The sequence below is a fragment of the Heliconius melpomene genome, chromosome 5 (genome assembly GCF_056956725.1).
Source record: "Heliconius melpomene rosina isolate 202511_hmr_F chromosome 5, ASM5695672v1, whole genome shotgun sequence".
Classification (NCBI taxonomy): domain Eukaryota; kingdom Metazoa; phylum Arthropoda; class Insecta; order Lepidoptera; family Nymphalidae; genus Heliconius; species Heliconius melpomene.
The window spans coordinates 5,199,622-5,227,079 of record NC_140393.1 but is presented as its reverse complement, the minus strand read 5'-3'; the positions used below and the strand labels follow the sequence as shown (position 1 = coordinate 5,227,079).

The window sequence follows — 27,458 nt, the reverse complement described above, 5'->3', positions numbered from 1 at the left end:
TTTGTCAACCTCATTTCTATAACTCATTTTTTTTGTTTATTGTATTTAGTGCAATAAAGAATACATTATTATTAAAATCACGATAAAACAACAATGAATACAAACTATGCAATTTTTTATTCCCACTCATAGGGTTGGTTTGGTCTGGTTGTATTTTTCCACTTCTTCAATTTTTTCAATTCAATAATTATATATTTTTTTATTTTAATTATTTTCTTATTCAAAACAATATTTATTTTCACTTGAATGAATGATACAGTTTAGTTAATAAAAAAAATCAGTTTTCAGACAATTCTAAAACATTTTTAATTGGCTTTCATTTTTATATGTTTGGTTACAATATGTTTAGACAGAGTCGCCGCATGCAAGTATGTGCACGAACACATATTACATTTGTAAACTTCGCCGGTCTTCTTGATTTCTTTCTTTGAGGATTTTTCATTTTCAGCTAGAGATTCTTGATTAAAATGTGTTTTAATATGTTTTTGGCAATTGTTTAGCTTTGTAAAGATGGACTGTAAAAAACAATGTTGTTACATTTATAAGTTAAAGAATAAATGTTATTTTTAAATTTAAAAGATTTAATTTATACTTACATGACATTGATTACACATATACTGTTTATTGTTACCAGTCAGTACTACACTAAAGGTGGGATTATTAGATTTATCTGCTTCAGTATCGATAGTTAAAAGATCATCAATTTCCATACATTCAGTCTGAAAAAAAAACAAAATTATAAAGTTGTACATACTTTTATATATTACGAAATAATAAGAAATTGTAGGGTAATTTTGTAACAAAAATCTAAAAAAACCTAAATAATCATTAAGGTTTTTGCAACAAAATGAGATAATAGGGTTAAAGATTTGTTATTGTATAACAGTGTTGTAGATAAAAGATTTGTTTAGCTCTCTTTTATTTAAATTTTATATTTAAAAAAATACTATGAATAGTTAATAAATAAAACCTCTTGATGTAGCTTTAGGCCTTCTTCAGTTTTGTACACAGCCGCGCATGCACTGCACGCAAATGACATTTTCTGTTTATTCCTCGGTTTATTAGCTAACTCCGTCAAAGGTATATCTAAAAAATAGAGGTATAAAAGGATAAGTAAGTTCGACAAGAGATACAAAAATAAGCTTATAACACCAAGATATCGCCTTCAAAATGATTTTTTTAAAGCTTCACGGTGTATCCCACATGCAGCGAAAGGAGGAGGGAACCTAGTTCAGACGACACTTTAGTGGTTATCGATTTTCCGTCGTATTTTGGGGGCATTGCGTGTTAATATCAGAGAGGAGAAAGGAAAATATTTAATTTCGACCGAAACCCACAACCAGTCATACATAAAATATGAAGTATTTTTTTTGTTTTATGTAAATACTCACGTCTTTTATTGAGTGTGATAGAGATCCTAGTAATACCATCAGCTCCCTTCATTTCACGAATGTGAATGTGTAAATAGTTGTCTTCATTAACTTTTCTTCCACCTAAAATTATAATTAATGACATAATTTTTTTAAGCGTTACGCTGTATTCTTCTGTTATAGCAGGGTAGACAGAGGGAACCTAGTGTAGATACTAAAGAAATTTTCGAGACATTGCGTATTGAGGGGCGTAACGAAACGCTTTTTGTCTTGTGTACTAGATTAAGAAAATGAAAATAGTTATACCGTTTAACACGAGTGGGAATCGAACCCATCTGGCGAGAGCACCTCGACGTCCTCTTTAAATTTAACTTCTATTTGTGTATATTGTTAAAAATTACAAACATGAAAATAATTCATCAACAGTCACATTTTAAAAAGAAACTAAAGAACAGATAACTATCAATAAAAACAACAAACTCTGTGCATATTTCAGCGATCGCCGTAAAAGGTCCGGTAAGTGCACAAAGTAAAACTTGGCGTCGCTGCGCATGACGCGCCCAGTCACGAGCGTGGGGACCGTCTCCGTGTACGTGTCTTCTGTTTTGTGCTCTTCTAATACTATCTGTAAATTATTTATAAACTATAATGCTTATATACGGTACTGTCGACTTCTACGCCTATCTGCAAAGTATTTATAAACTGTAAAGTACGGTTGACTAGTACTGGCCGACCTGATGTTAGGCTTTCTTAATCGATTATTGCGCTATGTTCGCTTGGTAGGAAAATAATCCAAGAAAAAAAAAATCAGGACGGCCATGACTATAAGAGGCAGAAACTACTGGATGCTACATGCATTTTTTTATTATTAACAGCTGATTTCCACAAATAATTCCTCTGATCGTTGTCGTATCTTTGTTAGTTTTACTCATTGTAAGAAGAGATCACCTAGTTTCAAAAAGTCCATTCTCCACTGTCTACTCGAATTCGTGGCATTGCGTGGGTGATGAACTCAACACCGAGTTCTTTGGGGCTAGTGCGAGGACCCAACCTACTACCATTGCGTTTATAGTCATACTTGATACCACTGGTATCACAAATTTTATTATGTAATATAAATCTTTGGAAATGCATAATTACTCCATAAATTAAAATAGCCTCAAAAATAAAGTTGAATTGATAACCTCCCCCCTTTGCAGAAGTTGGTTAATTACAAACATCAAGTATTTTAAAAAAATATACCTTAGTAACAAGCAATCGTCTTTCTATAATAGTTGGTTTGAAAGCTGGCACCCTCAACAATTGTTCTACAACGATCTCCGCCGCAGTTACATCTTTCTTTGAACAATTATCAACATTACCCCATAGGTTCTCTTGTAATAAAGCATCAAACTTGGCATCCTCTAAGCCAGTATCATCTGCAAGAAAAAATAATCAAAAAAAGGTTTTATAAAAAACATGCTCAAACTTATTTTCTTCTTTTATTGCGTATTCGTTTTTACATATTTACTTCATAACATTCCTGATAACTATTGCATTTTCTAAAAAAAAATATAAATAAACTAAAATATATACTTTGCAAGTGTTCTTCGGACTCCTCGTCGGGAACCCGCTGGAACTTGTCACCCACAGCTTTGTTAATGAGAGCGCTTCGCAAGTTTTGTTTCTCAGTTTTCACACTCGCAACTAACTTTTTACCATGCACCGTTCTACCTAACACTATTTCTGGTGGAATGTCTGAAAATTTATATATATTTTTAGCTTCACGCTGTATCCTTTGTATAGCAGGATAGGCCTCTGCCTATCTAGAGGGAAGATAGTGTTAAGATACTACATTCCCCATTTTATATCCCATGTTAGGGACATTGCATCATTCGAAACTGTGTTTTGTCTTGTACACACACCTTTGAGTGAGGATATGAAAATGATTCCTTCCTGAAGTGAGAATCGAACCCACACCGTCGCGTTTACACATAGACGCCGTGCCGGCACTAAAAATATGTTTAATTTTTTATTGCTTTCACATCATTTTATATACTACTACTTAAAATATTATATTTTTTTTTTAAATTTTTGACACATTAGTTTTTTCTTAATAAACAACACACTCGAACCTTTTTTTTAAATAATGTTTTATACCAAGTAAAATAAAGTATTAGTTGTTGATATTAGATATTTTTGATAAAAAAAAACTTTTTAATACATAATTATTTACATACTTTTGAATGAAAATTTAGTCTTAATTCTAAGAGCTTCTCCTTCTCTTCTATATGATGTATCTTTATAAGAGTTCATCTTCACATAGTCGTGTGGAAAATGCTTTGATGACAGATGTCCACTCTCATGATCTAAAATTAATAATTATATATTTTAATTTGTATTTTTTTATAATTGATTAAAATCAAAGTTCCCAAATCATTCCAGCAATTACCAAAATCAAAATGCCTTCTATTAAAGTAACAATATTTGACTTATGTGTTAGCGATAGACCGAGTAGTATTTTAAAATAATGACCGAAAGAAGCAATAAATTGAATTTTAAGATGTTTTACATAAAAATATATATTTTTCTTAATATTTTAGAAAACCTATAAGAATTTGAACGTAGCGGGACTCGGACTCGCGCCTCTTGCTAATCGTCCAAACACTTCTCTTATCTTCTTCTGTCATCTGAGCCAAAATTAGACTTATTTATGTTGTTAGGATCTCTATGAGTGTATAAGAATTTCGTCGTAGCTTGATAACCACATTTGATTAAGTGTATAGAGGGTTTGGACAGTTCCAAGAGTTGAAACCGCGCGGTTTCAAATTCAGTCTTGTTCAAATATACATTTTTTAAAACATTTTTACCTATTCTCAGTGAAGAATAACACTTTAAAAACATATATTTTTATCAAAAAAATGTACAAAACATATTATATTTTTATAAGTTATTCAACTTAATTTCAGCAAAGCAAAGCTGCTAGATTAATATATAATTACCTCGTTTATAATCAATAAATGCCACTTCCTCTGTTTGGTGTTCAACTTCTTCTTCGATTACATAATCTGTCCCTTCTACTTGATTTGTATCAGAATTTTCTTCACAAGTTTCGTAAGTGATTTCTTCTACTTGTGCTTTGTCAGTACTAGAAATACCATATTTTTTTAATTTATATTAATTTATTTCAAATGAAAATCACTCTTTATTATATTTTAATCTCAACCCTTGGTATATTTATAATATACTTACATATTGTTTAAAATATTTTAACATAAGGAACCAGATATTATTAATTTTTAAAAATACAAATATTGTGTAAACAAATGAAGTATGAAATTGAATTATTTACCTTGTCTCTTCATTAGTCTCTAACTCACTCTCATATTTCAATTTCTCAATTAAGTCTGCAATATTAAATATTGTTTATAAAAGAATAAACTTAGTTAAAAATTGTGTTATAATAATTAAGGATGCCGGCTCCAATTATTTTTTTAAAATCAAAAAAAATCCAAAACCAATATGTAATAATAATTATATGAATTAATATAGAATACATACTTTTATCATCTGTTATGTCATGTAGTCCAAGTGTATCAAGTAAATAGATTTTATCTGACGTTTCCAATAATATCCAGCCTTTACGCTCAAGTAACTGATATTGATCATCACTTAAAGTAATCTAAAAGGTTGAATTCATATTTCATTTACATATAAAAAAAAAGGCTGAAAAGGAAACCCACAGCCAGCGTAACCCTATACCGCTCTTTACAGAAGGGGAAATTAAAAAAGTGCAGTTCATCAATTGCGGACAAAACCGACAATCATCGCCTTTACAGTCAAGCAAAAATTAAAGATTTATTTATTAAAAATTGCCTTTATATACATGTTCTTATTACTTTGTGTTCTTTGTATCTTTTGTGTGTAATAAAAACAATATTTTATTCTATTGTAATCTGAAAAATTTTCATATGAAAATTTGAAAAAAAAGCAGGAAAAAACATCACCTCAGTACAATCACCATTTGTTTTTTCTGTATTCTCTGTCTCAATATTTATTTCATCTGCAGCATTATTTTCTTCTTCCGGCGTAAACTCAATTGGTATAACTTCTTGTTCCATCTACATATGTATATATTTATTTAAAATAATATGTTTATTTCAAATAATATATATTTATTTAAAATAATACTCATTTTGTAAATTTTTTAAACATCAGTGCAAATGAGAGATGTCAATATTTATGTATGTCTGTCTGTCTGTGGCATTGTAGCTCTCAATGGATGGACTGATTTTAATGCAGTTTTTTTCTCTGTTATTCAGTGGTTTTTAGCTATGTTTGCTAATTCAGTCTAGGAATTTGAAAAATATCAACTTTTTTCCACCATTATTGTGGAATTTAACTGAACTTTATTATGTAAAGCATCAAACTAAATTGTCTTTGTTTAAAGGATTTTTAAATTTTTCAATTGATTTTTTTTTTATATAGCAAACTTATGTGTAATTGTAAATAAGTACAATTATTAAGATTAGTATAATAAAAGTAATGAAAAATATGTATAACCTGTTCATCTTTGTTATTCTCTACTGCTTGTATCAAGAAACTATTTGCATACATATTATTTTCACCCTCTGGCATGATAAATTGATCTGGAAATAACAAGTTTATTTACTTAAAATTATAAACTAACATACTTTCTATGTTGAAAGGGATATTTATTATCTAATAAATAGTAATGTGAATGAAATTATTAAATGAAATAACTAGAAATGTTAATTTTTTTGCTTACTGGATTATTTTCATTTCCACTCTCTGATATCTATACAAAGCATAATATTGAGTGAAAGCACTTAACATGCAATATCACAAAAAATTATGGAAAGCAAGGAATGGAGTGTATTAGAACTAGGTTTCCTCTCCATCAAGACTCCATTGCTGAGTTTCCTACCAAATTTAGCATGTCTATGAGAATATAGAGAAGAAAACATGGGGTTAACTGACAACCAGATGCTTCCTACTGTACCACAACACCAATATTAAGCATTATGTAGCTGTATACAATGCTACCAGAAGTATAATTTAACCAGCGACTGTATTAATAAATATGATTACAATATTTATTCATTTAAAATAAAAAATATATATTTCTTTGCCTCAGAGGAGCATCAAACTATAAATATAATGGTACTTACCAGATACAGAAACAAGTTCTGAAGAATTATCGACATTAACATAAAACTGTTGTGGTGTAACATCATACACAATATTTGACTGTGCTGTATCCAAAACTTCCTTGACATCTTGCACTTGAGTTAAATATTGTATTGGCCTATTCACTGTTAATAGATTGATACAAGATAACTGTTATTATGCCTGCTATATAACATTACTACATAAATAAGTGGAAATAACTTATTATTTATTTTGTCTTATTATTATTGAATTAAATGATTGTTTCACAAATCTTAGGTTATAATTTTATGTTTGTGTTGTAAGCGCTTAGGACTGACAATAAAACTTTAAAATTTATAAAATTATGCCGATATTCGCTTACCTGTGAGAATAGTGCCGTCTTCTTGAACAACAATGAGTTGGTTTTCATCCATGTCCTCGTTATCTTCCAAGAATTCGAAAGCCTCATAAGAATCTTTCTCCATCCTGATAACTTTAAGTTTTATTTTGAAATTATGAGAATTATAACAATTAACTAAAATGCTTTAATTTACATAACCAACCTGAATATTAGCGATTATATTATTATTTTAGTTAAAAATAAAAATATACAATAAAATGTGTTTATCTGATTAGTATTGATATAAAATTATTAAATGTAAATATAAGAGTTCATCTTTTACTTATTTATTATCATTAGCAACATAGCGACATCATAATCGCAAAGAATTCAAATAATAAATTTTGATTTTTTTGTCACTGTCATTTGACAATTTAAATTAAATATAGACAATATATTTTAAAGATTAATCCGATGCGTTCTAAATAAAAGATAAAATACATTGAAATTAAATATTTTATTCAATCAAATCAAAATCAATTATTGTTGTTTTCTCATTTGTTCTTTACTTTTAAAAAATCTGGTTACTTTACATTATACTAGCGACCCGATCGCGGCTAAGCCCGCTTGAAATATACAATTCTTTATTTACTAATTTGAATTACTTCCACGTTCTAATAATATTACTATTTTAAAGACGATATAAAGTTTCAGCCAATTTAATAACTCTTATTTTACAGAAATTATGTTCATCACAACACATTACAACGATACTAGAAATATTGGAAGTTTGTCAATATACAATATTTACAACCGCATATAAAAAAGTTACGCTGTTCTTGAGAATAGCTTGAAAACAATAATTTTAAAATCATTGTTTTGAGTTTTATTACATTGATCAATGCAGCCAATAGTCACGCCAATCGTGGCGCAGGGGCACAAGGCAGCGTGTAAGGGAGACAGGTTGTGGGTTTGATTCCAACTCATGAAAATAAAATATTTAATATTTTCATTTTCTCAACAGCTCGATACGCAATGCCTCCGGAATTCTGCGGAAAAGAAACTAAAGTATTTAACAGGAACGGAGTATCTTGACACTAGATTTCCTCTATCGACTCTATGTTAGCAGAATACAGCATGAAGCTAGAACAATGCATGCAATCCATGCATGGAAAACTAAAAAAAATGTTTAATTGTAACTAAGTACTCAGGAAGATAAAAAATTGGTTTAAGCACTATTTAAGAGAAATTAAAATGAATGATTATTCAAAGAATGTATTCAAAAAGTACTAGGTATGATGATAATAAAATTACTAGGTAAATTATTTATATAACATAAAACCTTAAAAAATACGTTTTTATGGTAGTGTGAGATCAAATACATAATTCATATTAGAAAACGCTTCACAAGTATTTGTATTTTTAAGAGCATAAATATAATTTTTCATTTCTATTGGCTGGTATAAAGGGGCTCTTAATTTCCCGAGAATCATTAGTTTAGTTATGTTATTCATCATTATATCTTTTTCTAGAGCACCTGCTCGAGAATCCCATTCACATAGATGAAATCTATTAAAATAAACATCTGGACGCAAGACATGTTTAGCTATAGGGACATCAAAAGCAGATCCATAATACACTATGGTTCCTTTTTTTTCAAGTAGTTTAAGAACAACATCCTCGAATCTTCCCCCTAGACAATTCAAAGCTAGCACTGGCTTTGTCAAGGATGTATTAAATGATGTAAGCTCTTCCGCCTCCTCAAGGGTATAAACAGCCGTTGCACCTATATCCAATAGATATTTCTTGATAGATTTGTAAGAACTGTTATTGGCAACTATATTAAAAGTGTTAATATTCCATGCTTTACAAAGTTGTATAACACACTGGCCATAGGCACTATTAGCAGCATTTTGCATGACAGTCTCCCCTTCAGTTAATTTTCTAAAATCTCTTATCATTCTATAAGCTGCACAAGGAGCCACTGCTAACATGGATGCTTCAGGAAGAGGGACATGAGGGGAAATTACATGGACATCTCTTTCATCATAAATACCATAGTACCGCCAAGTACCCAGATATCTTGTAGTCAAAATTACTCTTTCACCACAATCTACAGCACTCACTTTATTACCAATTTCAACCACTTCTCCAACTCCCTCATCTCCAGGAATGCTAGGTAGCTTTGGCAAGCAGAAATTTCTACCTGGAAATATAAATACTAATATTTTCCCATGTATATCTTTATTTCACAAATTATATACTTATACATCTAAGCAACAAAAAGTAAATAGTATATAAGCATAACAATAAAAAAACATTATCAGTACAGTGTATAAATATATATTTTTATTAATTACTTTTAGAAAGAATTGATATCACTCATGTTCAATCACAAAACATCACAATTAGTCAAAGCACACTTATATCTAAGAACTAAAATCCAAAATATATTTGCATCCTTTAAAACCACTTGGTGTAAGAGTATTTTCAAGAGCTTCTTTATATTCTTCAAATTTTACCATCTTATGTACTGGCGCTTTTAGCTTATTCTCACACATTAAAGCTATAACATCTTGCAACATCCTTTCTTTTTCTTCAGGTGAAGCTTTCTGGTTCCAAGCAGTCATCCAAAATCCACAGAAAGATATATTCCTGAAAATAATTAATGAGTTTGGAACACTTATTGGTTCTCTTGACATAGCCCCGTATGTCACCACTATGGCATTATCGTTCAAATGTCTTGACATTTCTAATACACTTCGGCCTCCTACACAATTTAAAGCTAAAGCTGGTTTATCAATTTTATTTTCCTTAAATATATCAGTTTTTCGCAATTCCTCTTCTGTAAGTACATAAGTTGCTCCTAAGCTTTCTAGATATTGTTTTAATTCATTAATGTTTGGCCTGTCTCTGACAATATTTACAGTTTTAACACCCCAGGCTTTACATATCTGGATAACATTTTGTCCACAAGCACTGTTGGCACCATTTTGTATGACAACAAGGCCATCTTTTACTGGTTTAAAATCTGTTAGCATTCTATAAGCTGTGCAAGGATTAACTGTAAGGGTTGCTGCTTCTATTAATCCCAGCTCATTTGGAACAACTTTTAAAACTGTTTTGTCAAATAAACCTAAGTTTCTCCATGTACCTTTCCCAGGTCTAGTAACAATGACCTTATCACCTGGGCATATTCTATCAACGTCTTCTCCAATATCTTCTACAATCCCTACACCTTCATTCCCAGGTATAGATGGCAGACGTATAGGAACGGGATATTTCCCTAAAATTTTAAAATATATGTTAAATATGCACAAGATCAATTTAGCAATCTTATATACAAAAAATTAAAAAAAGCCAGTACCTTAACAAATTTTCAGAAAAGAAGATTTTTATTTCTTCATTGTTAAGCTTTCAGTAGCATTTGTTCTGAAAACATTAACTGGTAAATAAAATAATCAATTTATATAGTACCTTGAATTGTGTTAATATCAGCTGGGTTCACGGGTGCTGCTAACATCCTGACTAGAACTTCATGAGACAAAAGAGGCATCGTTTGTAAATCTTTTATCTTGACCACTTGAAGTGGATCGCCAAATTCGCAATAATACAATGATCTCGACATAAGCCTTCGTGTAGTTGTAAGGAAATTTACATTAAGACATCTCCCGGCACATATTAGTGTTCGCGCTCGTGGGAGCAAAGGCATTTTTCTTGTTTTGTCTTACACAGAATTTTTTGTTAACTGCAAAATATGGCTTGGCTATCAAGACCGCTTAATAAAATGCCGATCAATAAAATAGATAGAGGAAAATTGAATAACAATAATGCCAACCATTAACAAACAAAATTACAGTGTTGCCACGCTTTATGAAAGAAGAAAAATAGTCTTGGTATAATTAATAATATTTAATGTGACATATTTAATATATATAAATGAATTTATAAGAATCTAAGTTCTAACTATAATAATAGATATAAACTTTGTAATTTAACACAGGATAACTTGGATTATAAATACAGTTTTAACTCTTTTGTAATAAAAATAATATTGCCCTGTAAATTACAGTACTATATCGTAATTAAAGTCTTATTTTTAATTTATTACATTTACTCTATATTTTTCTACAGAATGATTTATCTTATTTATAAAAAAAAAACTCTTATATAATTTTAAATTTATTTATTTATTGTATTTTAAAATTATCCGAAAGAAAACGAGAAACACGTAAATCCAAATCTTTTCGAGCCAATGGTGCATTGCAGCTTGGTGGTGCAGTGGCTTCAGGAGTAGGTAGCAATGGCTTCGGCGCCCGAAATCGTCGGGCTCGAGTCAGCTGCCACGTAGCACTTGTATTTCGAAGACTACCATAGGATACTCCAATGTCTTGGTCCAATGCCTCAGGTATATTTCGAGAAGTACTTGAATATTTAAACGATGATAGAATAAAGAATGAAGATATACATAAGGAAGTGAACACAATGGTACATCGTTTGACTACAAACACGATGGTTATGGGTTCGTTCCCCACTAAAGGAGAATTAATAATTATCTTTTCATCGTTCTGGCAACAAGATAAAGGCTGGTATTGTGACCCTGCATTCCAGATACAATGTGAGGCAAAAAAAAAGATTTACACACATGCATAAATTAATGTAAGAATTTTTTATTATATTTATAGTTAATCCTTAAATACATACCAACCCATTGTGATTGATGTCCGTAAGCGAGCTGGCAATTTAACAGATGGCGGTTCATATGATAAATTTCTTCTCAACCCTATAATTATATTGTGCATAATTATTCCGTACCTAGGAATCTAATACAGGCAAATAAATTACAAAAGTGGGTAACGTCCATTAGCGTATGTGGGGGGAGGGAGTCTACTCTAGGATTACTGTTCTGCTTACGCTTAATTAATTGTTCTAATTTTGAAATTTATATTTATTAGTAGGATACGGTACTATTAAAACATGAATACCTATTTTAAAATTTGTTGAAATTGATAATATACGTACATAATAGTCAATCTAAACATAGGCACCTAAAGTGGAGAACGGAGTGTCTTAACCTTCTGCCTGCTCTGCGTGCCCTCTACTCCAGCGAGAGTTGCTGATTTCTATAAATATTTTAATACCTGACGATTTAATACTGTTTATAGTGCTTCTGTCTTTCCATTTCTGAGAACAGACAGGACAAATTGAACGACGTATGGACCACCGTGGGATCTCTTCACGTTGTGGCTCCACCTTTCGGAACGCTGGTATCTCAAGGTGCGTCTGCTGCAATTTTACATATTTTATATACCTAATGTTTAAACATTTATAGTACAATACTAGTCTCGTGCTGGCAAATTTATATCTTATAGTGGGTGAATAAAATTTTACTTGATTTAGTGTTAAGATACTCTGAGGAAGGAGTTCTGGAGGCATTGCGTGTCAAATGGTGGAACTAAACGCTGCGCTTTGCCTCGACACCAGAGCGAAGAAATGAAAATACAAAATATTATATATTCATTACCTCGATCGATCGAACACACAGCCAGTCGCGTTAGTGGCCTTCCACCACTACTGACATCAAATGTTAATAAATAAAAAACCTTCGTATTATATATTTAATAAATCTATTTTACCATTTCCTTTATTAAATAACTATGTTTATAAGCTGCTAATAACAATAAACAATGCCTACTGATTTAGGTACGTTAGCTGTGAACGCAAGTATGGACGGTATGTCCATGTCGCGCCGCGTGGACATCCGGGAGATGCGCGAGCGCGACACGCTGCGGTCTGTCATGCGAATGCTCAGGCCGTGCACGCAGGCGTCGTAAATATTTGCACTGAAACACGAGCCGTGGGTTTATTGTATGCTAAATTAATAAATTGGCTATGTTTAATTAAAGTTCGTCGCGAGGTCGTCGACGCGCATAGGCACAGGGGTGTAACTGTGACGCGACGGTCGTGAGTTCGATCCCCACTCGAGGGAATGAATTATTATTCAATAGCATTTTTATTTCTTCGCTCTGGCACTAAGGTGTTGAGTTACGCCACTTAATCTGCAATGCCAAAAAAATGGCGGGAAGTGGGAAACGGAGCGTGTTCTGTACTAGGTTCCGGCCCTGCGTACCCTGCTTCACGTGGTAAGTGCGAGTAAGGTGCGGAACGATCGCTTAAACCAAAGCCAAAAAGTTCAGTAAGTCAATAATGTATTTTATCCAATTATGCGTTGGTTATGGGTTCGATCTCTATATAATGATGTTATCATTCCCCATACTAATGTGCAATTTTTTTCAAACAATTTTCTACACATAAAAATTATTTGGCATTGGTACTTTATTTTGGTAAAAGAATTTGAAAGGATTTTTTTATTTTTCTCATCCTTTTTAGTGATTCCTGATTAAGAAGAAAAATAAAAGAGATAGATAGATAGATAGAGTAATAAAAATATAATTTCGTCGTTGTAGATATTTTTTCCTTAAAAGTACGTAATATACAATCGTGAATGAACCTCTATATCACAATGGTATTGTGAACGACCATGGCATAAAACTGTGAGAAAGTTATACGAGTATGTATAGTGAAAGTCGCGGGAAAATGCATTTTCTGTTGGATTATGAAATATGATGTAAAGTGACTTTTGATTTTGATTGAATACATCATTATAATTACTTTTTAATGTTAATATTTTTGCCAAAATTATAAAATTTGTAGGTCAAAGTCAGTTATTAGCTATTCCCTTATAAATAGAAACTTCAATATTTTTTTATTATTAATTTTTTTTTTAACATTTTATAGGATTGTGTTTTACATTTTTAAAAATAAATATGTTTCTATTTTATTTTATACAGTAGGTACAGCACATAAGTACTGACCGCTTTGAAGTTGGCTGTAGTAGTCTACACAAAATTGATTATTACGGATTTTTTTACTTTCGATTACATTCCTGAGGGAAAATAAAGACTTTCTGAACGCACAATTTCAGAAAGCCTGAAGTTAGGCTAGGTTAGGCCAGGACTCGTCGACCATACTATACTCTTATAAAGAATGTTGTGCAAAATATCTGTAAAATGCAATATTATTATGCAAGCAACAAATAACCACATAATATAATAGTCTGTGATGTCATACTCATTATTAGTATCTTCACAAGCCAACACCAAGGGGTTATCACGTACTTCATCTTCAGCTTCACGACTTTTTGAGCGCACCATATTCAAAAGAGATGTTTCAAGCTCGCTGTAGTTACCAGATCTATAAAAAAATAAAACATATTCTTTTATTTAGAATCAAGGGTAGAATTATTCATGTAGGTATTTCTGGTATATAAAAATCTGCGAAAATCTACTTTAAATCTACTATAAATAAAATATTTTATATTATTAATACTCACATATATCAAAAACTAAACTTCAACGTAATAAATAAATATAAATTATTATAAATAAATATAAATCCATCATTTAACAAACAGTTCTAATGTGAATGACATATTATAATGTAACACGTGTTCATTGTTTATGTACAAATCGAGTATAGAGAATATATGCATATAGAGAAAATAACTATTTAATGATTCAGTTTATAAACAGATACGCGTGTAAAATTAAGTTTTTACTTTAATTCACAATGGCGTGTAACTGAAACGCATTGTGGCTTATGTATTACGTGGGTTATAAGGAAATCCACAAAAAATATAATCATTAAAAAGTAAAAAAATCAGCTAGTAAAGGCAGAGGGAACCTAGTCTCAACACACTCCGTTCCCCACTTTCTGCTGAATTCTGAAGGCATTGCGTGTTGAGTAGCAGAACTTAACCGCGCTTTGCCTCGACACCAGAGCGAAGAATTGGAAATATAAACGTAAATAAATATTTCTTGATTATTTATTTTATATTTACAGATATTGCAATTGTATTACAAATGCCTACAGATAGTATATATACTCGTAGTGAAACGTCACTCTACGTAGATTCACTTACTTCTGAAAGATGTCTGTGCCATAATTCTTACTGCTCTGTGACATCAAGGATGCTATGTAATGAGGTGAACTTTCGTTCGTGCTCATCGATACATCTTTTTGACTGGCTCGTAATTTTATCAGCAGAGTGGCGTACGGCGTGGAATCATTGGTCATAAAAGAAATCCGTTGGCTCTCTTTCTTTTTTGTTCTGAATTTAACAATGGATGTTTATTATACAGGATGGAAGAGGCAGCGCTTCTTTTACTGAAACTGCATATAGGGTAAAATAATCAAGGTACCTCAATGGTTTGGACGTAGGATTTTTTTTACATTTCACGATTTTTATCCATACCTGTATTTCGTGTCACGCACACATACGTGTGCGACGTTGCCGCTTTGACAGGTAAGTGTGTGCGTGCCTATATTATACGTTACAAATGGCGTTTTATTTTAAAACGATAATATTTATTATTTATTTTGTTTAAAAAAAAAAAACTTCTTCATTTTTGAGAATTATTTTTTTTCCGAATTATATTAGGCTTTTATAGAGTAGTTAAAACTGTGGTTTCATTTAAAGTGGCGCTGACAATTCCACTCTGTATACCTGACTGATTGACTAAAATTGACTACCCCAGTATCCAATAATAAAGTATATAGAAAACTACTAACGAAGTAGAAGTTAGTTGAGACCGTGGTGGTGCAGCGGCACAAGGGTGTGACTGTAACGCGACGGTTGTGGGTTCGATCCCCACTCGAGGATTTGAAATATTTATTTACGTTTATACTTCTATTTCTTCGCTCTGGTGTCGAGGGGAAGCGCGGCGGCGTTGAGTTCTGCCACTCAACGAAAGTTGGGGAACGAAGTGTCCTAAAACTAGGTTCCCTCTGCCTACCCTGTTGCGTGCGGGATACAGCGTGAAGTTGAAAATTAAAATGAAATAAAAAAACTAACGAAGTATAAAAAATGATTGTCTCGTTTGTGGTTTTACGAGTGAATACTTACAAATACAATGTAAACATTAAATGGCGTTGTGATGCTGATCGACTGTCTCAGATACTGAATCACGCGATGACTCAAAAAGGTTTGGTTGCTAGTGCTTGGTAAAGGCAATAGGCCTTGACGAACTGATTTAGGGTACGCACTCGAATCAAGTAAAATTTCATACCAAATCGGACTTTGCTCTTAGAAATATAAAATTAAGTAAAACGGATATTAGCTAATTACACGGTGATTCACATAACCCCAGTTTATATGTAAATATTGAGAACTAATTATATTTATAAAACGTTAAAATTCAGTATTAATTATGTTAGATTATAATTTTCAGTATTAAGAAATATACGTATTTGAAATGCCAAATTATTGTGTGGTACCCACAGTTATTATTTATTAATACATCTCTATTAATATTGTTTTTGCCATATTTCTGTTGTCATGTATATTACATATTATTTTGTTTTATAAACGATCACCTGGAATACCTCACTTCACTATGACGAGATGAGTGCTCTACGGTGAATTAAAAAATATAATATTTTTAGATGCAATAAAGTGCTTTTAATTTGATTTATTTATTAAATTAGATAAATACATATATAATACTTACATGCTTAATCCTTTCGATGAGTACAATTTTGAGTATCGAGCCTTCCAATCCCCATTCTTCCTCCAAGCTGTTTCCGACTTCCTAAAATGATAGCATTTTTTATATTATTTATTTTAGTTTAGTTCTATATTATTATTATTATAGAGATAAAGAATATTTTAACTTAAAAAGGATCGTAAATCACTTTTCTTAGGATTCCTACTAAACTGCATGAAAGTTTAAGCTTACTTTTACTCGAAATAAATCATGTTATTAGTAAATTCTCAATTAAAAATACAAATAATTATACATGAATCAATGTAAAATACCAATTAACCATTAAGTTAACTAAATTATTATTTCAGTAATTTTAACATTTAATTCATTATACGTAGGTACTAAATAGTTTGTCATCTGCATTGTTTTTAAAGAAACTTAATTAATTCTTAAAACCTTTGTCTTTTTTTCATTGCCACATAAAATATATTCTTTTTTTATTTAAAACTAATTGTATAATGTTTGCATTGTGTCTAAACAGATATGTAAGAGGTATAGTTTTTATTCTCTAGTACTATTATTGGTCATTTATGATTCACTACCATTATTTTTTTCCTTATCGTGCCAGTTCTTCGCGATGGCTGGAAAACTGGGATGCTATGTAAGCAATTACAGATAACTTTCTTAACCAAATGTTAATTATTGTTCTGATAGATAATATATATAAAATAAGAAATTATATTTATGTTTAAAATCTTTCTTACTTGTCCGTCTGACATAATAAAAAAACATCTATGGACAAAAAATTAAATAGGTCTATCTCAAAAGACTTGATTGGTTTAAACAATTTTTAAATATATTCTACAGTTTATAATAAGTATTGATCGGTTATCTATGTAATTGTATGATTCTAAGACTATATTTAAGTCTGTTTAATAATATCTAGTACGTGTTCATACACTTTACTGAACTGAATGACGTATTGTTTGAAAGTCGCTAGGCCACTGCGTTTAAACGAAGGTCACGTTGGCGCTGTGACACTAATCACAATGCGAGATAATAAAAACTTCGTTTTTCATGAAAGGAATGAGTAAAATAAAATAAAATAAAATGTATTATTTATTGTCTTAACGGCGCTAAGCTCCGCCACTCAACACCCGATGTCTTCATAATTCAGCGGAAAATGGGGAACGGAGTGTTTTAACACTAGATTCCCACTGCCTACCCTGCTGTGTGCGGCATACAGCGTGAAGCTGATTGTAAATATACCTAACTATAAAAATTCTGAATATTTTATAACAATAGAAAATTCTTAGTGGTTTATTTTTAAATGTAGAGTAAGTTAAATATGTTATATAAAATTATAATGTACTTACAATACGTTTATTTCATTCATTAATTTGATAGAATGCTATTTTTCTATTTTTTCTCCAGTACATACATCTCGCTGTTAATTATAAAATAAAATATTTTCAAATGACGTTACAATAAATGTTTACAAAATATTCCAACTGCATAGATTAATAACATGAAGGCTATTTTGTGTAAACTTTTTAAAAAGACATTAAATAAATAATAGTCATACATATTTGTAAAAAAATATATAATAAAAATACGATATTTACATTTTATTAGAATTAAAAATAAAGCAAAATAAGCTGAATGGAAATAAAAATGAGTAAAGACGACATGCCGCAATCACCCTACCAATAAAAAAAAAATAAAACATTTATTTATATACCGAATGACACAAGTCAATTTCTATTTTTTTAACAGACGTAGACATATTAAGCTTTTGTACATAAAAAAAAACTATTTTTTTTATTTATTTTTTATTTATTATATGGGCAAAATATTAAGTAGCTGTCTCATAAACATACAAGAAATATACTTTTGGCCGTTAAAAATAGTGAGATGGAGAAATATAAACCTATTCTTATATTATGAATTAAAATTAACTTGTTCACCTTGAATGTGTTAAATCTATAAAGCAGACCTAGCACTAATTTTGTTTCGAAGTAACTTTTGATTTATGTACCTACTACGAATTGAAAAAAATGCAATAATATGATATAGACGTATAAGTGGACGCGACAGGTTATGGGTTCGATTCCCACTTGAGGAAATGATAAAAATATTTATTATTTTTATTTCTTCGCTCTGGTATCAAAGCGCGATAAACACGACATGCCTCCAGAGGCCGATGCAAAATGATGGAAAACGTAGAAAATGAGGTACACTAGGTTCTCCTGCCTAGTAGCAATAAATATATACATCATGAAATTCATCAATCATTATTAACATCTAAAAAAACTGTCCCGTTACACCAACTGCCAATATTATGTCAAAGTCAAAAATCGTGAGAGAGCTGCTGACATTCATAGTGATATACAAAAGATCATTTGTTTGGTGTCATATCGTTTAGTTTAGTGGCACAATATAATTCGATAAGCAATTGCATTTAAGTGACAGCCACAATCACTTATATTGTGGCACTGGCACTAACAGAGGCGGGGGCGTCGAGCGTGCTCTGCTGGCCGCCCCGGCCGCGGCCGCTCTACCTCTAGTCGGCTACATCGCAAAGACCCGCGCGCACGTCGCGTCTCCTCATATTTCTTTCGCGCTCTACGATAACGCGCCCTATTTAAACGCTATAATCACGATATACAATACGCTTTTCGAATACACGTTGACGATATCGAGGTTATCGAATCAATTGTACTGATATTTTCTGTTTACTTCAAATAAATAGATAGATAGATAGATAGATAGATAGATCTGTGCGCAATCCAAACCGGCTCCGTGACCATATGATCTGCACTGGACCCGTTCGAACGCGACCCTCTCGATTGTCGTTGTGCAGTTAGCTATAATGCAGATTGACTATTAAATTTAAGCTGTGCAAGACGGATTTGATGAGGATGACTCAGTGGTGACGGACTTTCTCGTGTTTTGGTGTCAGTTTTGTGACTCGGTGTAGACGGAGATGTGATTGACGTTGTGGAATATATTGTGTTATAAGATAGTGAAATGGCTGGTGCCAGTGAGGGGGTGACTGTGGAGGATAATGTCGTGCAAGAGCCTCGTAAGCGAGGGCTTAGCGGCTCGATGTCGCTGCGCACGCGCAAGCTGGGGAGGCGGCTGTCCCGTAGTATGTCTATAGTGGCGTTGAAGTTACCTGAGAAGGCCCAGAGTATTACTAGGACGTCGACTAAGCTAATGCGATCAGGCAGCCGCGACAAAAAGAACAGATCGTTTGAATTGTCTATTATTCTTCCGGATAAAACCCAGAGACAGGTAAACGTTAGTTTTAAAACTAAATAGTTCTCTATTCAATTTGTATATTTTACAATCTCTAAGTTTTGTATACGCGTGAGTGTCTATGTCGAAATACAACTGCTATACGTTAGTTTATTTAGGACCGAATCCATAATGTCTTAATTTAAAATATAATATTAATGTGCATAATAATATAAGTAATAATATGATAAAAAGAATAAATTAATTCAAAATATATGAAGAACGAAAGGTGCTAAGAGGACAACCGTTTCAAACTTTGTTTACCATTGTATATGTAGAGGTAGAGGTATCTACCGTATTTGTAATTCCATGTATACGTAATTTCGATACAGCCGCCCATACTGTGGATTTCTCCATTGATAATAATAAGCCAATTGCCATTTGAATCGGTCATGCATTGTTTGCCTTTGTCATTGAACCGGGGAATTGCGCACACTTTACTCGATTGTTTGACTGTCCGCCAACTGGCTACTAGATATATTATGAATTATTACAGCTCCATAATATATAGCAAGATTAAATATAGAAATTAGATTATTAATTTATATTTTATTTAATATTTTCATTTCTTTACACTGATGTGGAGACAAAAGCGCGGTGTTGAGTTCCACCACTCCACACGCATTGCCTTCAGAATATCAATTCGATTTGCAGTATTTGATTTGCACCTAAAAACAAAGGAACAAGTCATATACATTGGGTTTTAAGTGCGTATTATATAATAATCTATTTATTTTTTCAACAACTTCCTGGTTGAGAAGGATAGTATGTAGCAAAGTTCCGGCAAAGACTACATATATAATTATTTGGTGTAATTAGTGTAAATGTAATAAATAGTTTTACAGGGTTAGTATATTTTTTCATGCGTGAATATCAAGGACTTATAGTACTTACCTACTAACTATGTGCTTAATTAGATATATAAAACAATTACAATTTACTATTGTTAAAGCACATCAATAGTTAAATAACTAACATAACTTACCTTAACTTAGCTTCCCGCTGTATCCCTAACGGGGTAGTCAGAGGGAACGGAGTACCAAACGCTATGTTTTCTGTATACCTCTTTAGCCTCGTCAACCTCTTCATACATGCCCTCCGGGGGGCCCTCATGCTATTTACATGACCTTCCTCAATAGTTAAATATAAAATATATATTTACTAAATATTAGACTTTAGAATATTTTAGAATTTTTTTATAATTACAAATAAATCTACCGACATAATTTGACAGTTTACGTTCTTAATTAACATTCTTTTCTTATTGTTATAATATTAAATACAAATCCATAGATAGGTGACCTTATAACCAGCTCTTAATATCTCCCTGACATTTCGGACAAGGTAATAAGATATTTTTTGTTAAACTGTATTAAGGTTAGGTTTTTAAAACGATCTACTTTGAGAACAAATATTATAAGCATAGTACTTGTTATTTCCATATTTTTATTTTTTTCCAGCTTCACTCTGAATCTCATACAACCTACTGTTAAGACACTTAGTTCCCATTAAGACGATTCCATTCCGTACTTTCCGCCGAATTCTGGAGTCATTGCCAGTTGAATGGCTGAACTCCGGTCTTCTCCGGAGAGTGTGAATCGAACCTACAATCTATCTATTTACAGTCATATCTATATTTTACTGTTAAACTAAAAGCAACAATGCCCAGACAATAACACAGCTGACAAAGAAGCAGTTACCCTCAATGAGGAAGAACGCCCACTCTATACTTTAAGATTAAATGACGAGTATTGCAGAAATAAGAAGGAAATAGCACATCATCATACTTATTTGAAACGGTTGACTATTATAGTTGGAGAAGGATGTTATTGCAATCCAGTGCATCTATAAGCGACGACTAAAATTCTAAATAAACCTTTTTTTTGTATTTACTATTATTGTAACGTAATTTTTATTTCAAATATTTGAATGATAAAGATTTTTTAAAGAAATTTTTTTAACTTACTCACTTAACTTCCCTTAACTTAACTTCACGCTGTATCCTTAGTGGGGTAGTCAGAGAGAACGGAGTGCCAAACGCTATGGTCTCTGCATACCTCTTTCGCCTCGTCTACTATCGTCAACCTCTTCATACATGCGCTCCGGGGGGTCCTCATGGTATTTACGTGACCTCAAGAGTTAAATAAAAACAACTAAAATAATTGATATTAAGGTTTAAATATATATTTATTCTATTCAGTTACTGAAATTCTATTTTCATTATTTATTATATGTAGTAGAGACCAATAATTATATGGTAAACATCTTAAGTAAAGCTTCAATAACAATATCGTTATTATTATTATTAAAAATGTTATTATTAATAATAATAACAAATATTAATGAACAAATAAGAAAATAATAATTCTATAGTTTCTAAATACATGCCATCTAAATACAGTAGTCACAAATAGATATCATTGGCACTGCCTAGCGAGTGAAAGTGATGTCGCAATCAAGTGCAAGTTGCGTGCTCGCATGCGGGTTTGAGGTAGTCGATTTAATTATTCTTTATAATTCGAGACGTCCGTGGAATAATTATAACCAGAAGTAACTGATAAAAACTATCGGACTTTGTAAAGTCACGTTCGAGAATCGATTTTAATCGGCGTTATGCTTTCCTAATTACGACCTATATATATAATAGATATCGATTGTGACATCAATCGATTAATAATAATGATTGTATAATATCGATATTATATTTTTTTGTAATCTTAACAATTTTGTTGTAATTAAATGTGAATATTATACATATATATTATTGATTTTATTATAACTTTCTTTTCTTAGCTTCACGCTGTTTTCTGCATATAGCGGGATAAGTGGAGGGAACCTAGTGTTAAACACTCCATCCACTTTCCTTCTTCTTCTACTACAAAAAAATAATATTAAAATATTTATATATTTATTAATTTTAATAATATTTGATTACTGCAAGTGGAAATTGAACCCACACGTTTGGGCCACTGCGCCAGGACGGCCTCCGTATATAGTCATATATTGTTATAAAAAAGCCATAATAATTCTACCGTATCTTTAATAAGAATCGTACAATAGAAATAAGTTTTTAAGAAATCACTTCTTATTTCTCTTCGACATGTGAATATTTTCATTTCGGCGTTTAGTGTTTGTAAACAATGTTGTTGTGCTTGGAGTGCTGCCATACATTGAACATTAGGTAATGATATTTTTGAACATCTGTACATGCTAATAAAAATACAAGAATCATTTTATTAGTAGTTTCTGTTGGAATATTCCAGTTACAGAATTTTTTTGATAATGATTTTTAATCAGCTATTTTAGGAATTACTTCTTTTAGGGGCATTTTTCTTTCCATATTCCTGATCTGGCATAATAACTATGTACTATTTAGTCTTTGTTTCTTCTTCTTTAGGTTTATGCTTTATTCCACATCTAGCAAGGTAGACAGAGACTTTCTGCTAAATTCCAAATTTTTATGTGTAATAAACATAATATTATAAATAAATATTTGCCAACAACACGTGTTGAGTAGCGGAACTTAACCCTCACTTGTAATATTTAATATTCATTATTTGTAACGTCTATTAATAATATGTTAGCCATGACCTTTACAAAGTTCCTATAAGAATGGCGGAGCTCGGAATAGGGTTGTAATAAGAGAGCCATGTTTTAAATTTTACTATTACAGAATCCTTTTATGTAAAGTAAATAATTGTGAAATTAATTTCAACTATTTTATTATATATCGTGAAGCAACAATATGTAAGATTAAATAAATAAATAAAACTAAAAAAATATATAATGAAACAGGGCTCCTAAATATTTATCAAACCTATGTATATAACAGCTGTCTTTTAGTACGTAAAATATTAAGCAAAGACATACATACAAACATTACATTTACAAAAAAACAAAGTATACAAAAAATTAGACTAAGAAATGCTAACGACATCAAACTTCACAAACCGCGAACTAATTATGGCAAAAAGAATATAATGTTTGAAGGTGCCTATTTATATAATAAACTACCAAAGGATATTAAAGAATCAAAATCAACATCTAAATTTAAAAGACTTCTTAAAAATTACGTAAAAAATGTAATGCCTATACATATTCCTTAACATAATAAAAAATATTTAAAAAAAAATATTTAAAAAATAATAAATAATAATAATAATAATAAAATAACATTAAAAAAGTAACAACAAAAATAGTAATATAAACATAAAGAATACTAAAATAAAAACCCTAAAAAATATATGTGAATAATGTAAAACGAGTAAATAAAATATCTTCACATTAATACAATGATTACTAAGCGGCACTTCCAGCGGATCTTATTCCTTTGCTATCTTATAATAACTACCCTACATTTTGTTTGTATAAGCATTAATTTACTAACTTAGCGCAATGTACCCGTCAAATTATTATTGTACTACTGTCTCATGTAAGTGAATTTATTCTTATGAGAAATAAATGTCTTAAACCAGAAGATTTGTTAATGGATATGTTAAATAAAATATTTTGTTTTTTTATCTATAATATATTTTTGTTTTTTTTCCATCTATGCATTATTATTTAATTTAGGCCCTTTTATTAGATGTACCTATACAAATTATAATTTTACCTATAAATAAATATAAAATTATAGAATCAAAATTTTTCCTTGTAATCTATTACATGGTATACTCGTATAAACTATATTTGCTAACTATACGTGATGAAAACAGCAAGTAATCTTTCGTAAACGGTTTCCACTTTTCTGCAATCAAGATAAGGTTCATTGTAATAAATGCCAACGTTAACATTTCTTATATGAAATGAAAATATTATAAGATCTGATTTTCATTAAACCTTTAAATTTTTTTATATTAGAGATTTAAGTTAATTATTTTTAATTTACTTTTTTGTTTATATTTATTTTTTGTTTTCAAACCTTTTCTTTACATTATTTTTGTGTTGGAAAGTTAAAGAAATCGCTGTAAACAAGTTCCTTAAATACTTACATTGTATGTAGGTGAACATATGAAAACAAGACTAGGTTTCGAAGTAAGATGACTATCACTTTTCTGAATCGGGATAAAAACCGGTCGGAAGTTGCTAGAATAAAACTGGACATTGGCTATTTAAAAGCATTGATTATAATAATGTATAATAGTAATTGTAAAAACGAATTATAAATTTACAAGAGGATTCTTGGTCCAAGGACCCTCCACCGATTCCCTCGCCAACCATTCGCTAATTTGATAAAAAATCTTCGTTTACAAATGGTATTTACGACTGTGCTTTCTCTTTATAATTTCATATTTATTAAACACTACATTTTTCTACATGGGCTATAGAAAAACATTATTTGAAGACATATTATTGTTTAACCGTATCTCTTAGACCTTTGTCAGTACAATCCATTAAAATTAAGCTTAAGTATAAAAAGAAAATAAATCAAATGAAATCTATACAATTTTAAATTAAAATCTTAGATTAATTATAACCTCCACACGTCTCTCGTCTCGTAGTCACGTAGGGATCTAGAGTATGATATGATACATTACTTCGCTTATCTATTCTTATACTAGTGGACCGGAACGCGGCTACGCCCGCTTGAACTATACGAATATTTATTAAATATATTTATGAAATTATTTTCAGTTTTCAATAGAGAGATGCGTTAAGCAAGCTCATTTTGGGTGACGTTTTCTAACAACAAACTTTGCAAATGGTTGCTTAGCAACGGTCTCATAGCAACGGTTGTTATTAACATGGCGGAATAAGTTGCATGTCAAATTAATAAGTATTTTAATATATCGATAATATTACAAATATGAGAAAAAAAGTATCCTATGTTCATCCCGAGACCCTCAAGTATCTCTATATGAGTATTTTATCACAATTAAATTAGCGGCTTGGGCCTGATTGCGTAAAAGACAGACAGACAGAGTTACTTTCGAATTTATAATATAGGTATGGATTATGATTTAAAATTGCATTGATAACGAAAACCAACCATCTAACTAAAATAGTATCTGGAATAACGAAGATATTTCAGGTACATATATTTTCTCGAATATCAGTTAGTTAGTTATTGAATATAGAGAAAAAAGCCGATGTACTTTGACGACATTTTTGCATTACAGTATCGTCTCCAATTAACATGAAGAGAACAAAGATTCGTGTTAACGTTTATCCGTACAAAACTGCTTTTGTTGCGAATACGTGACGCGACTGATAAGCGCTACCCATCTATTCATAAATACCTACTTTAAAAAACATAAGATATATATATATATATATATATATATATAATGTCTGTGCATTTTTGTTTTGTATTTTAAGAACAGAATAAAGGAAATTAATGAAGTAGGTACATATTTAATTCATGTTATATCTTTTTTTATCTGTAATCTTTTTCGAGGGATTAAGATTTCCGTATTTGAAGAGATAGCGTTCATAAAATGTTTTTTGTCTCATATTGTATGAAATTTGTCATATAATTAAAATATGAATTCAAAATAAATTAACATAAGACCTCGAGTGAAATCAAACCTACCACTATCTAGCTTTTAGGCACTAAGCCACGTTGCACTGATAAAAAAATATGTAAAAAATTAATAATCTGTGTCACAATATATTAGGATACAAAATTTACGTAATAATTTTATTAGCGTTTTAACATGTCTTTTATGAAAGATTTTGTCATAATTAATAGTTATTAGATAATCTTTACTTCACAAAGTAAGGGGCTTTTAGGATAACAGATATCTTCTTCATTTCATAGTGCCGAGTAGCAAATAGTAGGTAAGATTTCTCAATTTAAACCTATTTAGAAATGTGATGCAAAAAACTATTATTTCCTGTTCCCGTAAGAAATTTAAAAAATCCTTCCTTAGTGCTCCCATAAACTCTTATATGTATTATTCTAATATGACTAAAGACTTTAAAGGATTATTTTTATAAAATACTTAGATTCTAAGCAACTACTTACAAAACTCTAAAAAGTTAAACATCTTAGTACCTCGCTACTATAAAGATACCAATACATAGCTAAAACTACCTGTCTTCATAAGCTGAGAAGAAAACTCCCTATAAGCATTAACATAGCTAGAATAAGTTATTGAGAAGAAACCTGAAATGTTGTTTACATTTAAAATTTACTCCGTAGATATTAAAAACAAGTTCCAGTAAGGAATATATTACCATTATAATTATAAAATTCACCATAGCGTTGGAGCAAGTTAAAATAATATATATTTTTACACCTTTTACTGTATATTATAAAAGGGTAACCTAATAAAAAATATAAAATCACTTCGATATCTCGTTTACCGTATAGCCTACATTTTAAAAGTACTCTTGTTTAGTCAAAGTTCTCTTAACTTAACTAATTAAAACTACGCTTTTTCACAAGGCTAATTAATGAACGAACTAAATATAGTTCAAGCCCTGCAAGTGCAAGAGAATGTAACGTGTTGTTGACAATAACATGCGTGTTATTGAAAAATTAATTAGTTTTAGTAAATAAATAATTTTTATGTTAATATACCTAATATTATATCATATTCTTTATTGCATTAAAAAAAATACATAATAAACAATATATAGACATTTTGTGTACAAAGGTGGACTTATCTCTATAAGAGATCTCTTCTATCTCTTTATTGTTTTTTTCAAGAATAACATATGAAATATACATGAAAAAAAAGGATTTTTTTTTATTAAATCTGATTTTAGGTAATATTATTTAAATTTTTATATCGATCTTAACCAATA

General features: G+C 30.7%; 4 protein-coding genes across 6 annotated transcripts in view; 1 reads left to right on the top strand and 3 right to left on the bottom strand.

Moving 5' to 3' along the window:
* Positions 1-281: 281 nt before the first annotated feature.
* Positions 282-7,280, bottom strand: LOC146539012 (uncharacterized). 2 transcript variants are annotated; one of them, XM_085185253.1, is made up of 16 exons: positions 7,085-7,280; positions 6,904-7,007; positions 6,542-6,685; positions 5,913-5,998; positions 5,357-5,470; positions 4,911-5,031; positions 4,702-4,756; positions 4,352-4,497; positions 3,590-3,718; positions 2,946-3,107; positions 2,613-2,788; positions 1,851-1,995; positions 1,392-1,493; positions 971-1,086; positions 597-719; positions 282-515 (listed from the first exon to the last, which is right to left on the bottom strand). In XM_085185253.1, the coding sequence occupies exons 2-16, from the start codon at positions 7,004-7,006 to the stop codon at positions 306-308; spliced, it is 1,932 nt and encodes a 643-aa protein (XP_085041379.1). In that variant the 5' UTR covers position 7,007; positions 7,085-7,280; the 3' UTR covers positions 282-305. The 2 variants fall into 2 exon arrangements, with proteins under 2 accessions (XP_085041379.1, XP_085041378.1); XM_085185252.1 differs by having other exon boundaries at positions 6,904-7,014; positions 7,085-7,266.
* A 79-nt stretch (positions 7,281-7,359) lies between these two features.
* LOC146539011 (enoyl-[acyl-carrier-protein] reductase, mitochondrial-like) lies at positions 7,360-10,725 on the bottom strand. 2 transcript variants are annotated; one of them, XM_085185255.1, is made up of 2 exons: positions 10,339-10,725; positions 7,360-9,067 (listed from the first exon to the last, which is right to left on the bottom strand). In XM_085185255.1, exons 1-2 carry the CDS (start codon positions 10,571-10,573, stop codon positions 8,220-8,222), a joined length of 1,083 nt encoding a protein of 360 aa, XP_085041381.1. In that variant the 5' UTR covers positions 10,574-10,725; the 3' UTR covers positions 7,360-8,219. The 2 variants fall into 2 exon arrangements, with proteins under 2 accessions (XP_085041381.1, XP_085041380.1); XM_085185254.1 differs by lacking the exon at positions 7,360-9,067 and adding an exon at positions 9,089-10,147 and having other exon boundaries at positions 10,339-10,716.
* A 313-nt stretch (positions 10,726-11,038) lies between these two features.
* LOC146539010 (uncharacterized) lies at positions 11,039-16,512 on the bottom strand. The gene is made up of 7 exons (XM_085185672.1): positions 16,431-16,512; positions 14,843-15,031; positions 13,993-14,115; positions 12,557-12,704; positions 12,003-12,147; positions 11,566-11,644; positions 11,039-11,286 (listed from the first exon to the last, which is right to left on the bottom strand). Exons 2-7 carry the CDS (start codon positions 14,995-14,997, stop codon positions 11,052-11,054), a joined length of 885 nt encoding a protein of 294 aa, XP_085041798.1. The 5' UTR covers positions 14,998-15,031; positions 16,431-16,512; the 3' UTR covers positions 11,039-11,051.
* Positions 16,513-18,934: 2,422 nt separating this feature from the next.
* The window catches only part of LOC146539009 (uncharacterized), a 109,254-nt gene continuing 100,730 nt past the window's right edge, over positions 18,935-27,458 (top strand). Inside the window, exon 1 of the mRNA XM_085185305.1 lies at positions 18,935-19,703. Coding sequence (XP_085041431.1) covers positions 19,437-19,703 — 267 coding nt within the window. The 5' untranslated portion in view covers positions 18,935-19,436. The remainder of the gene's footprint in view (positions 19,704-27,458) is intronic.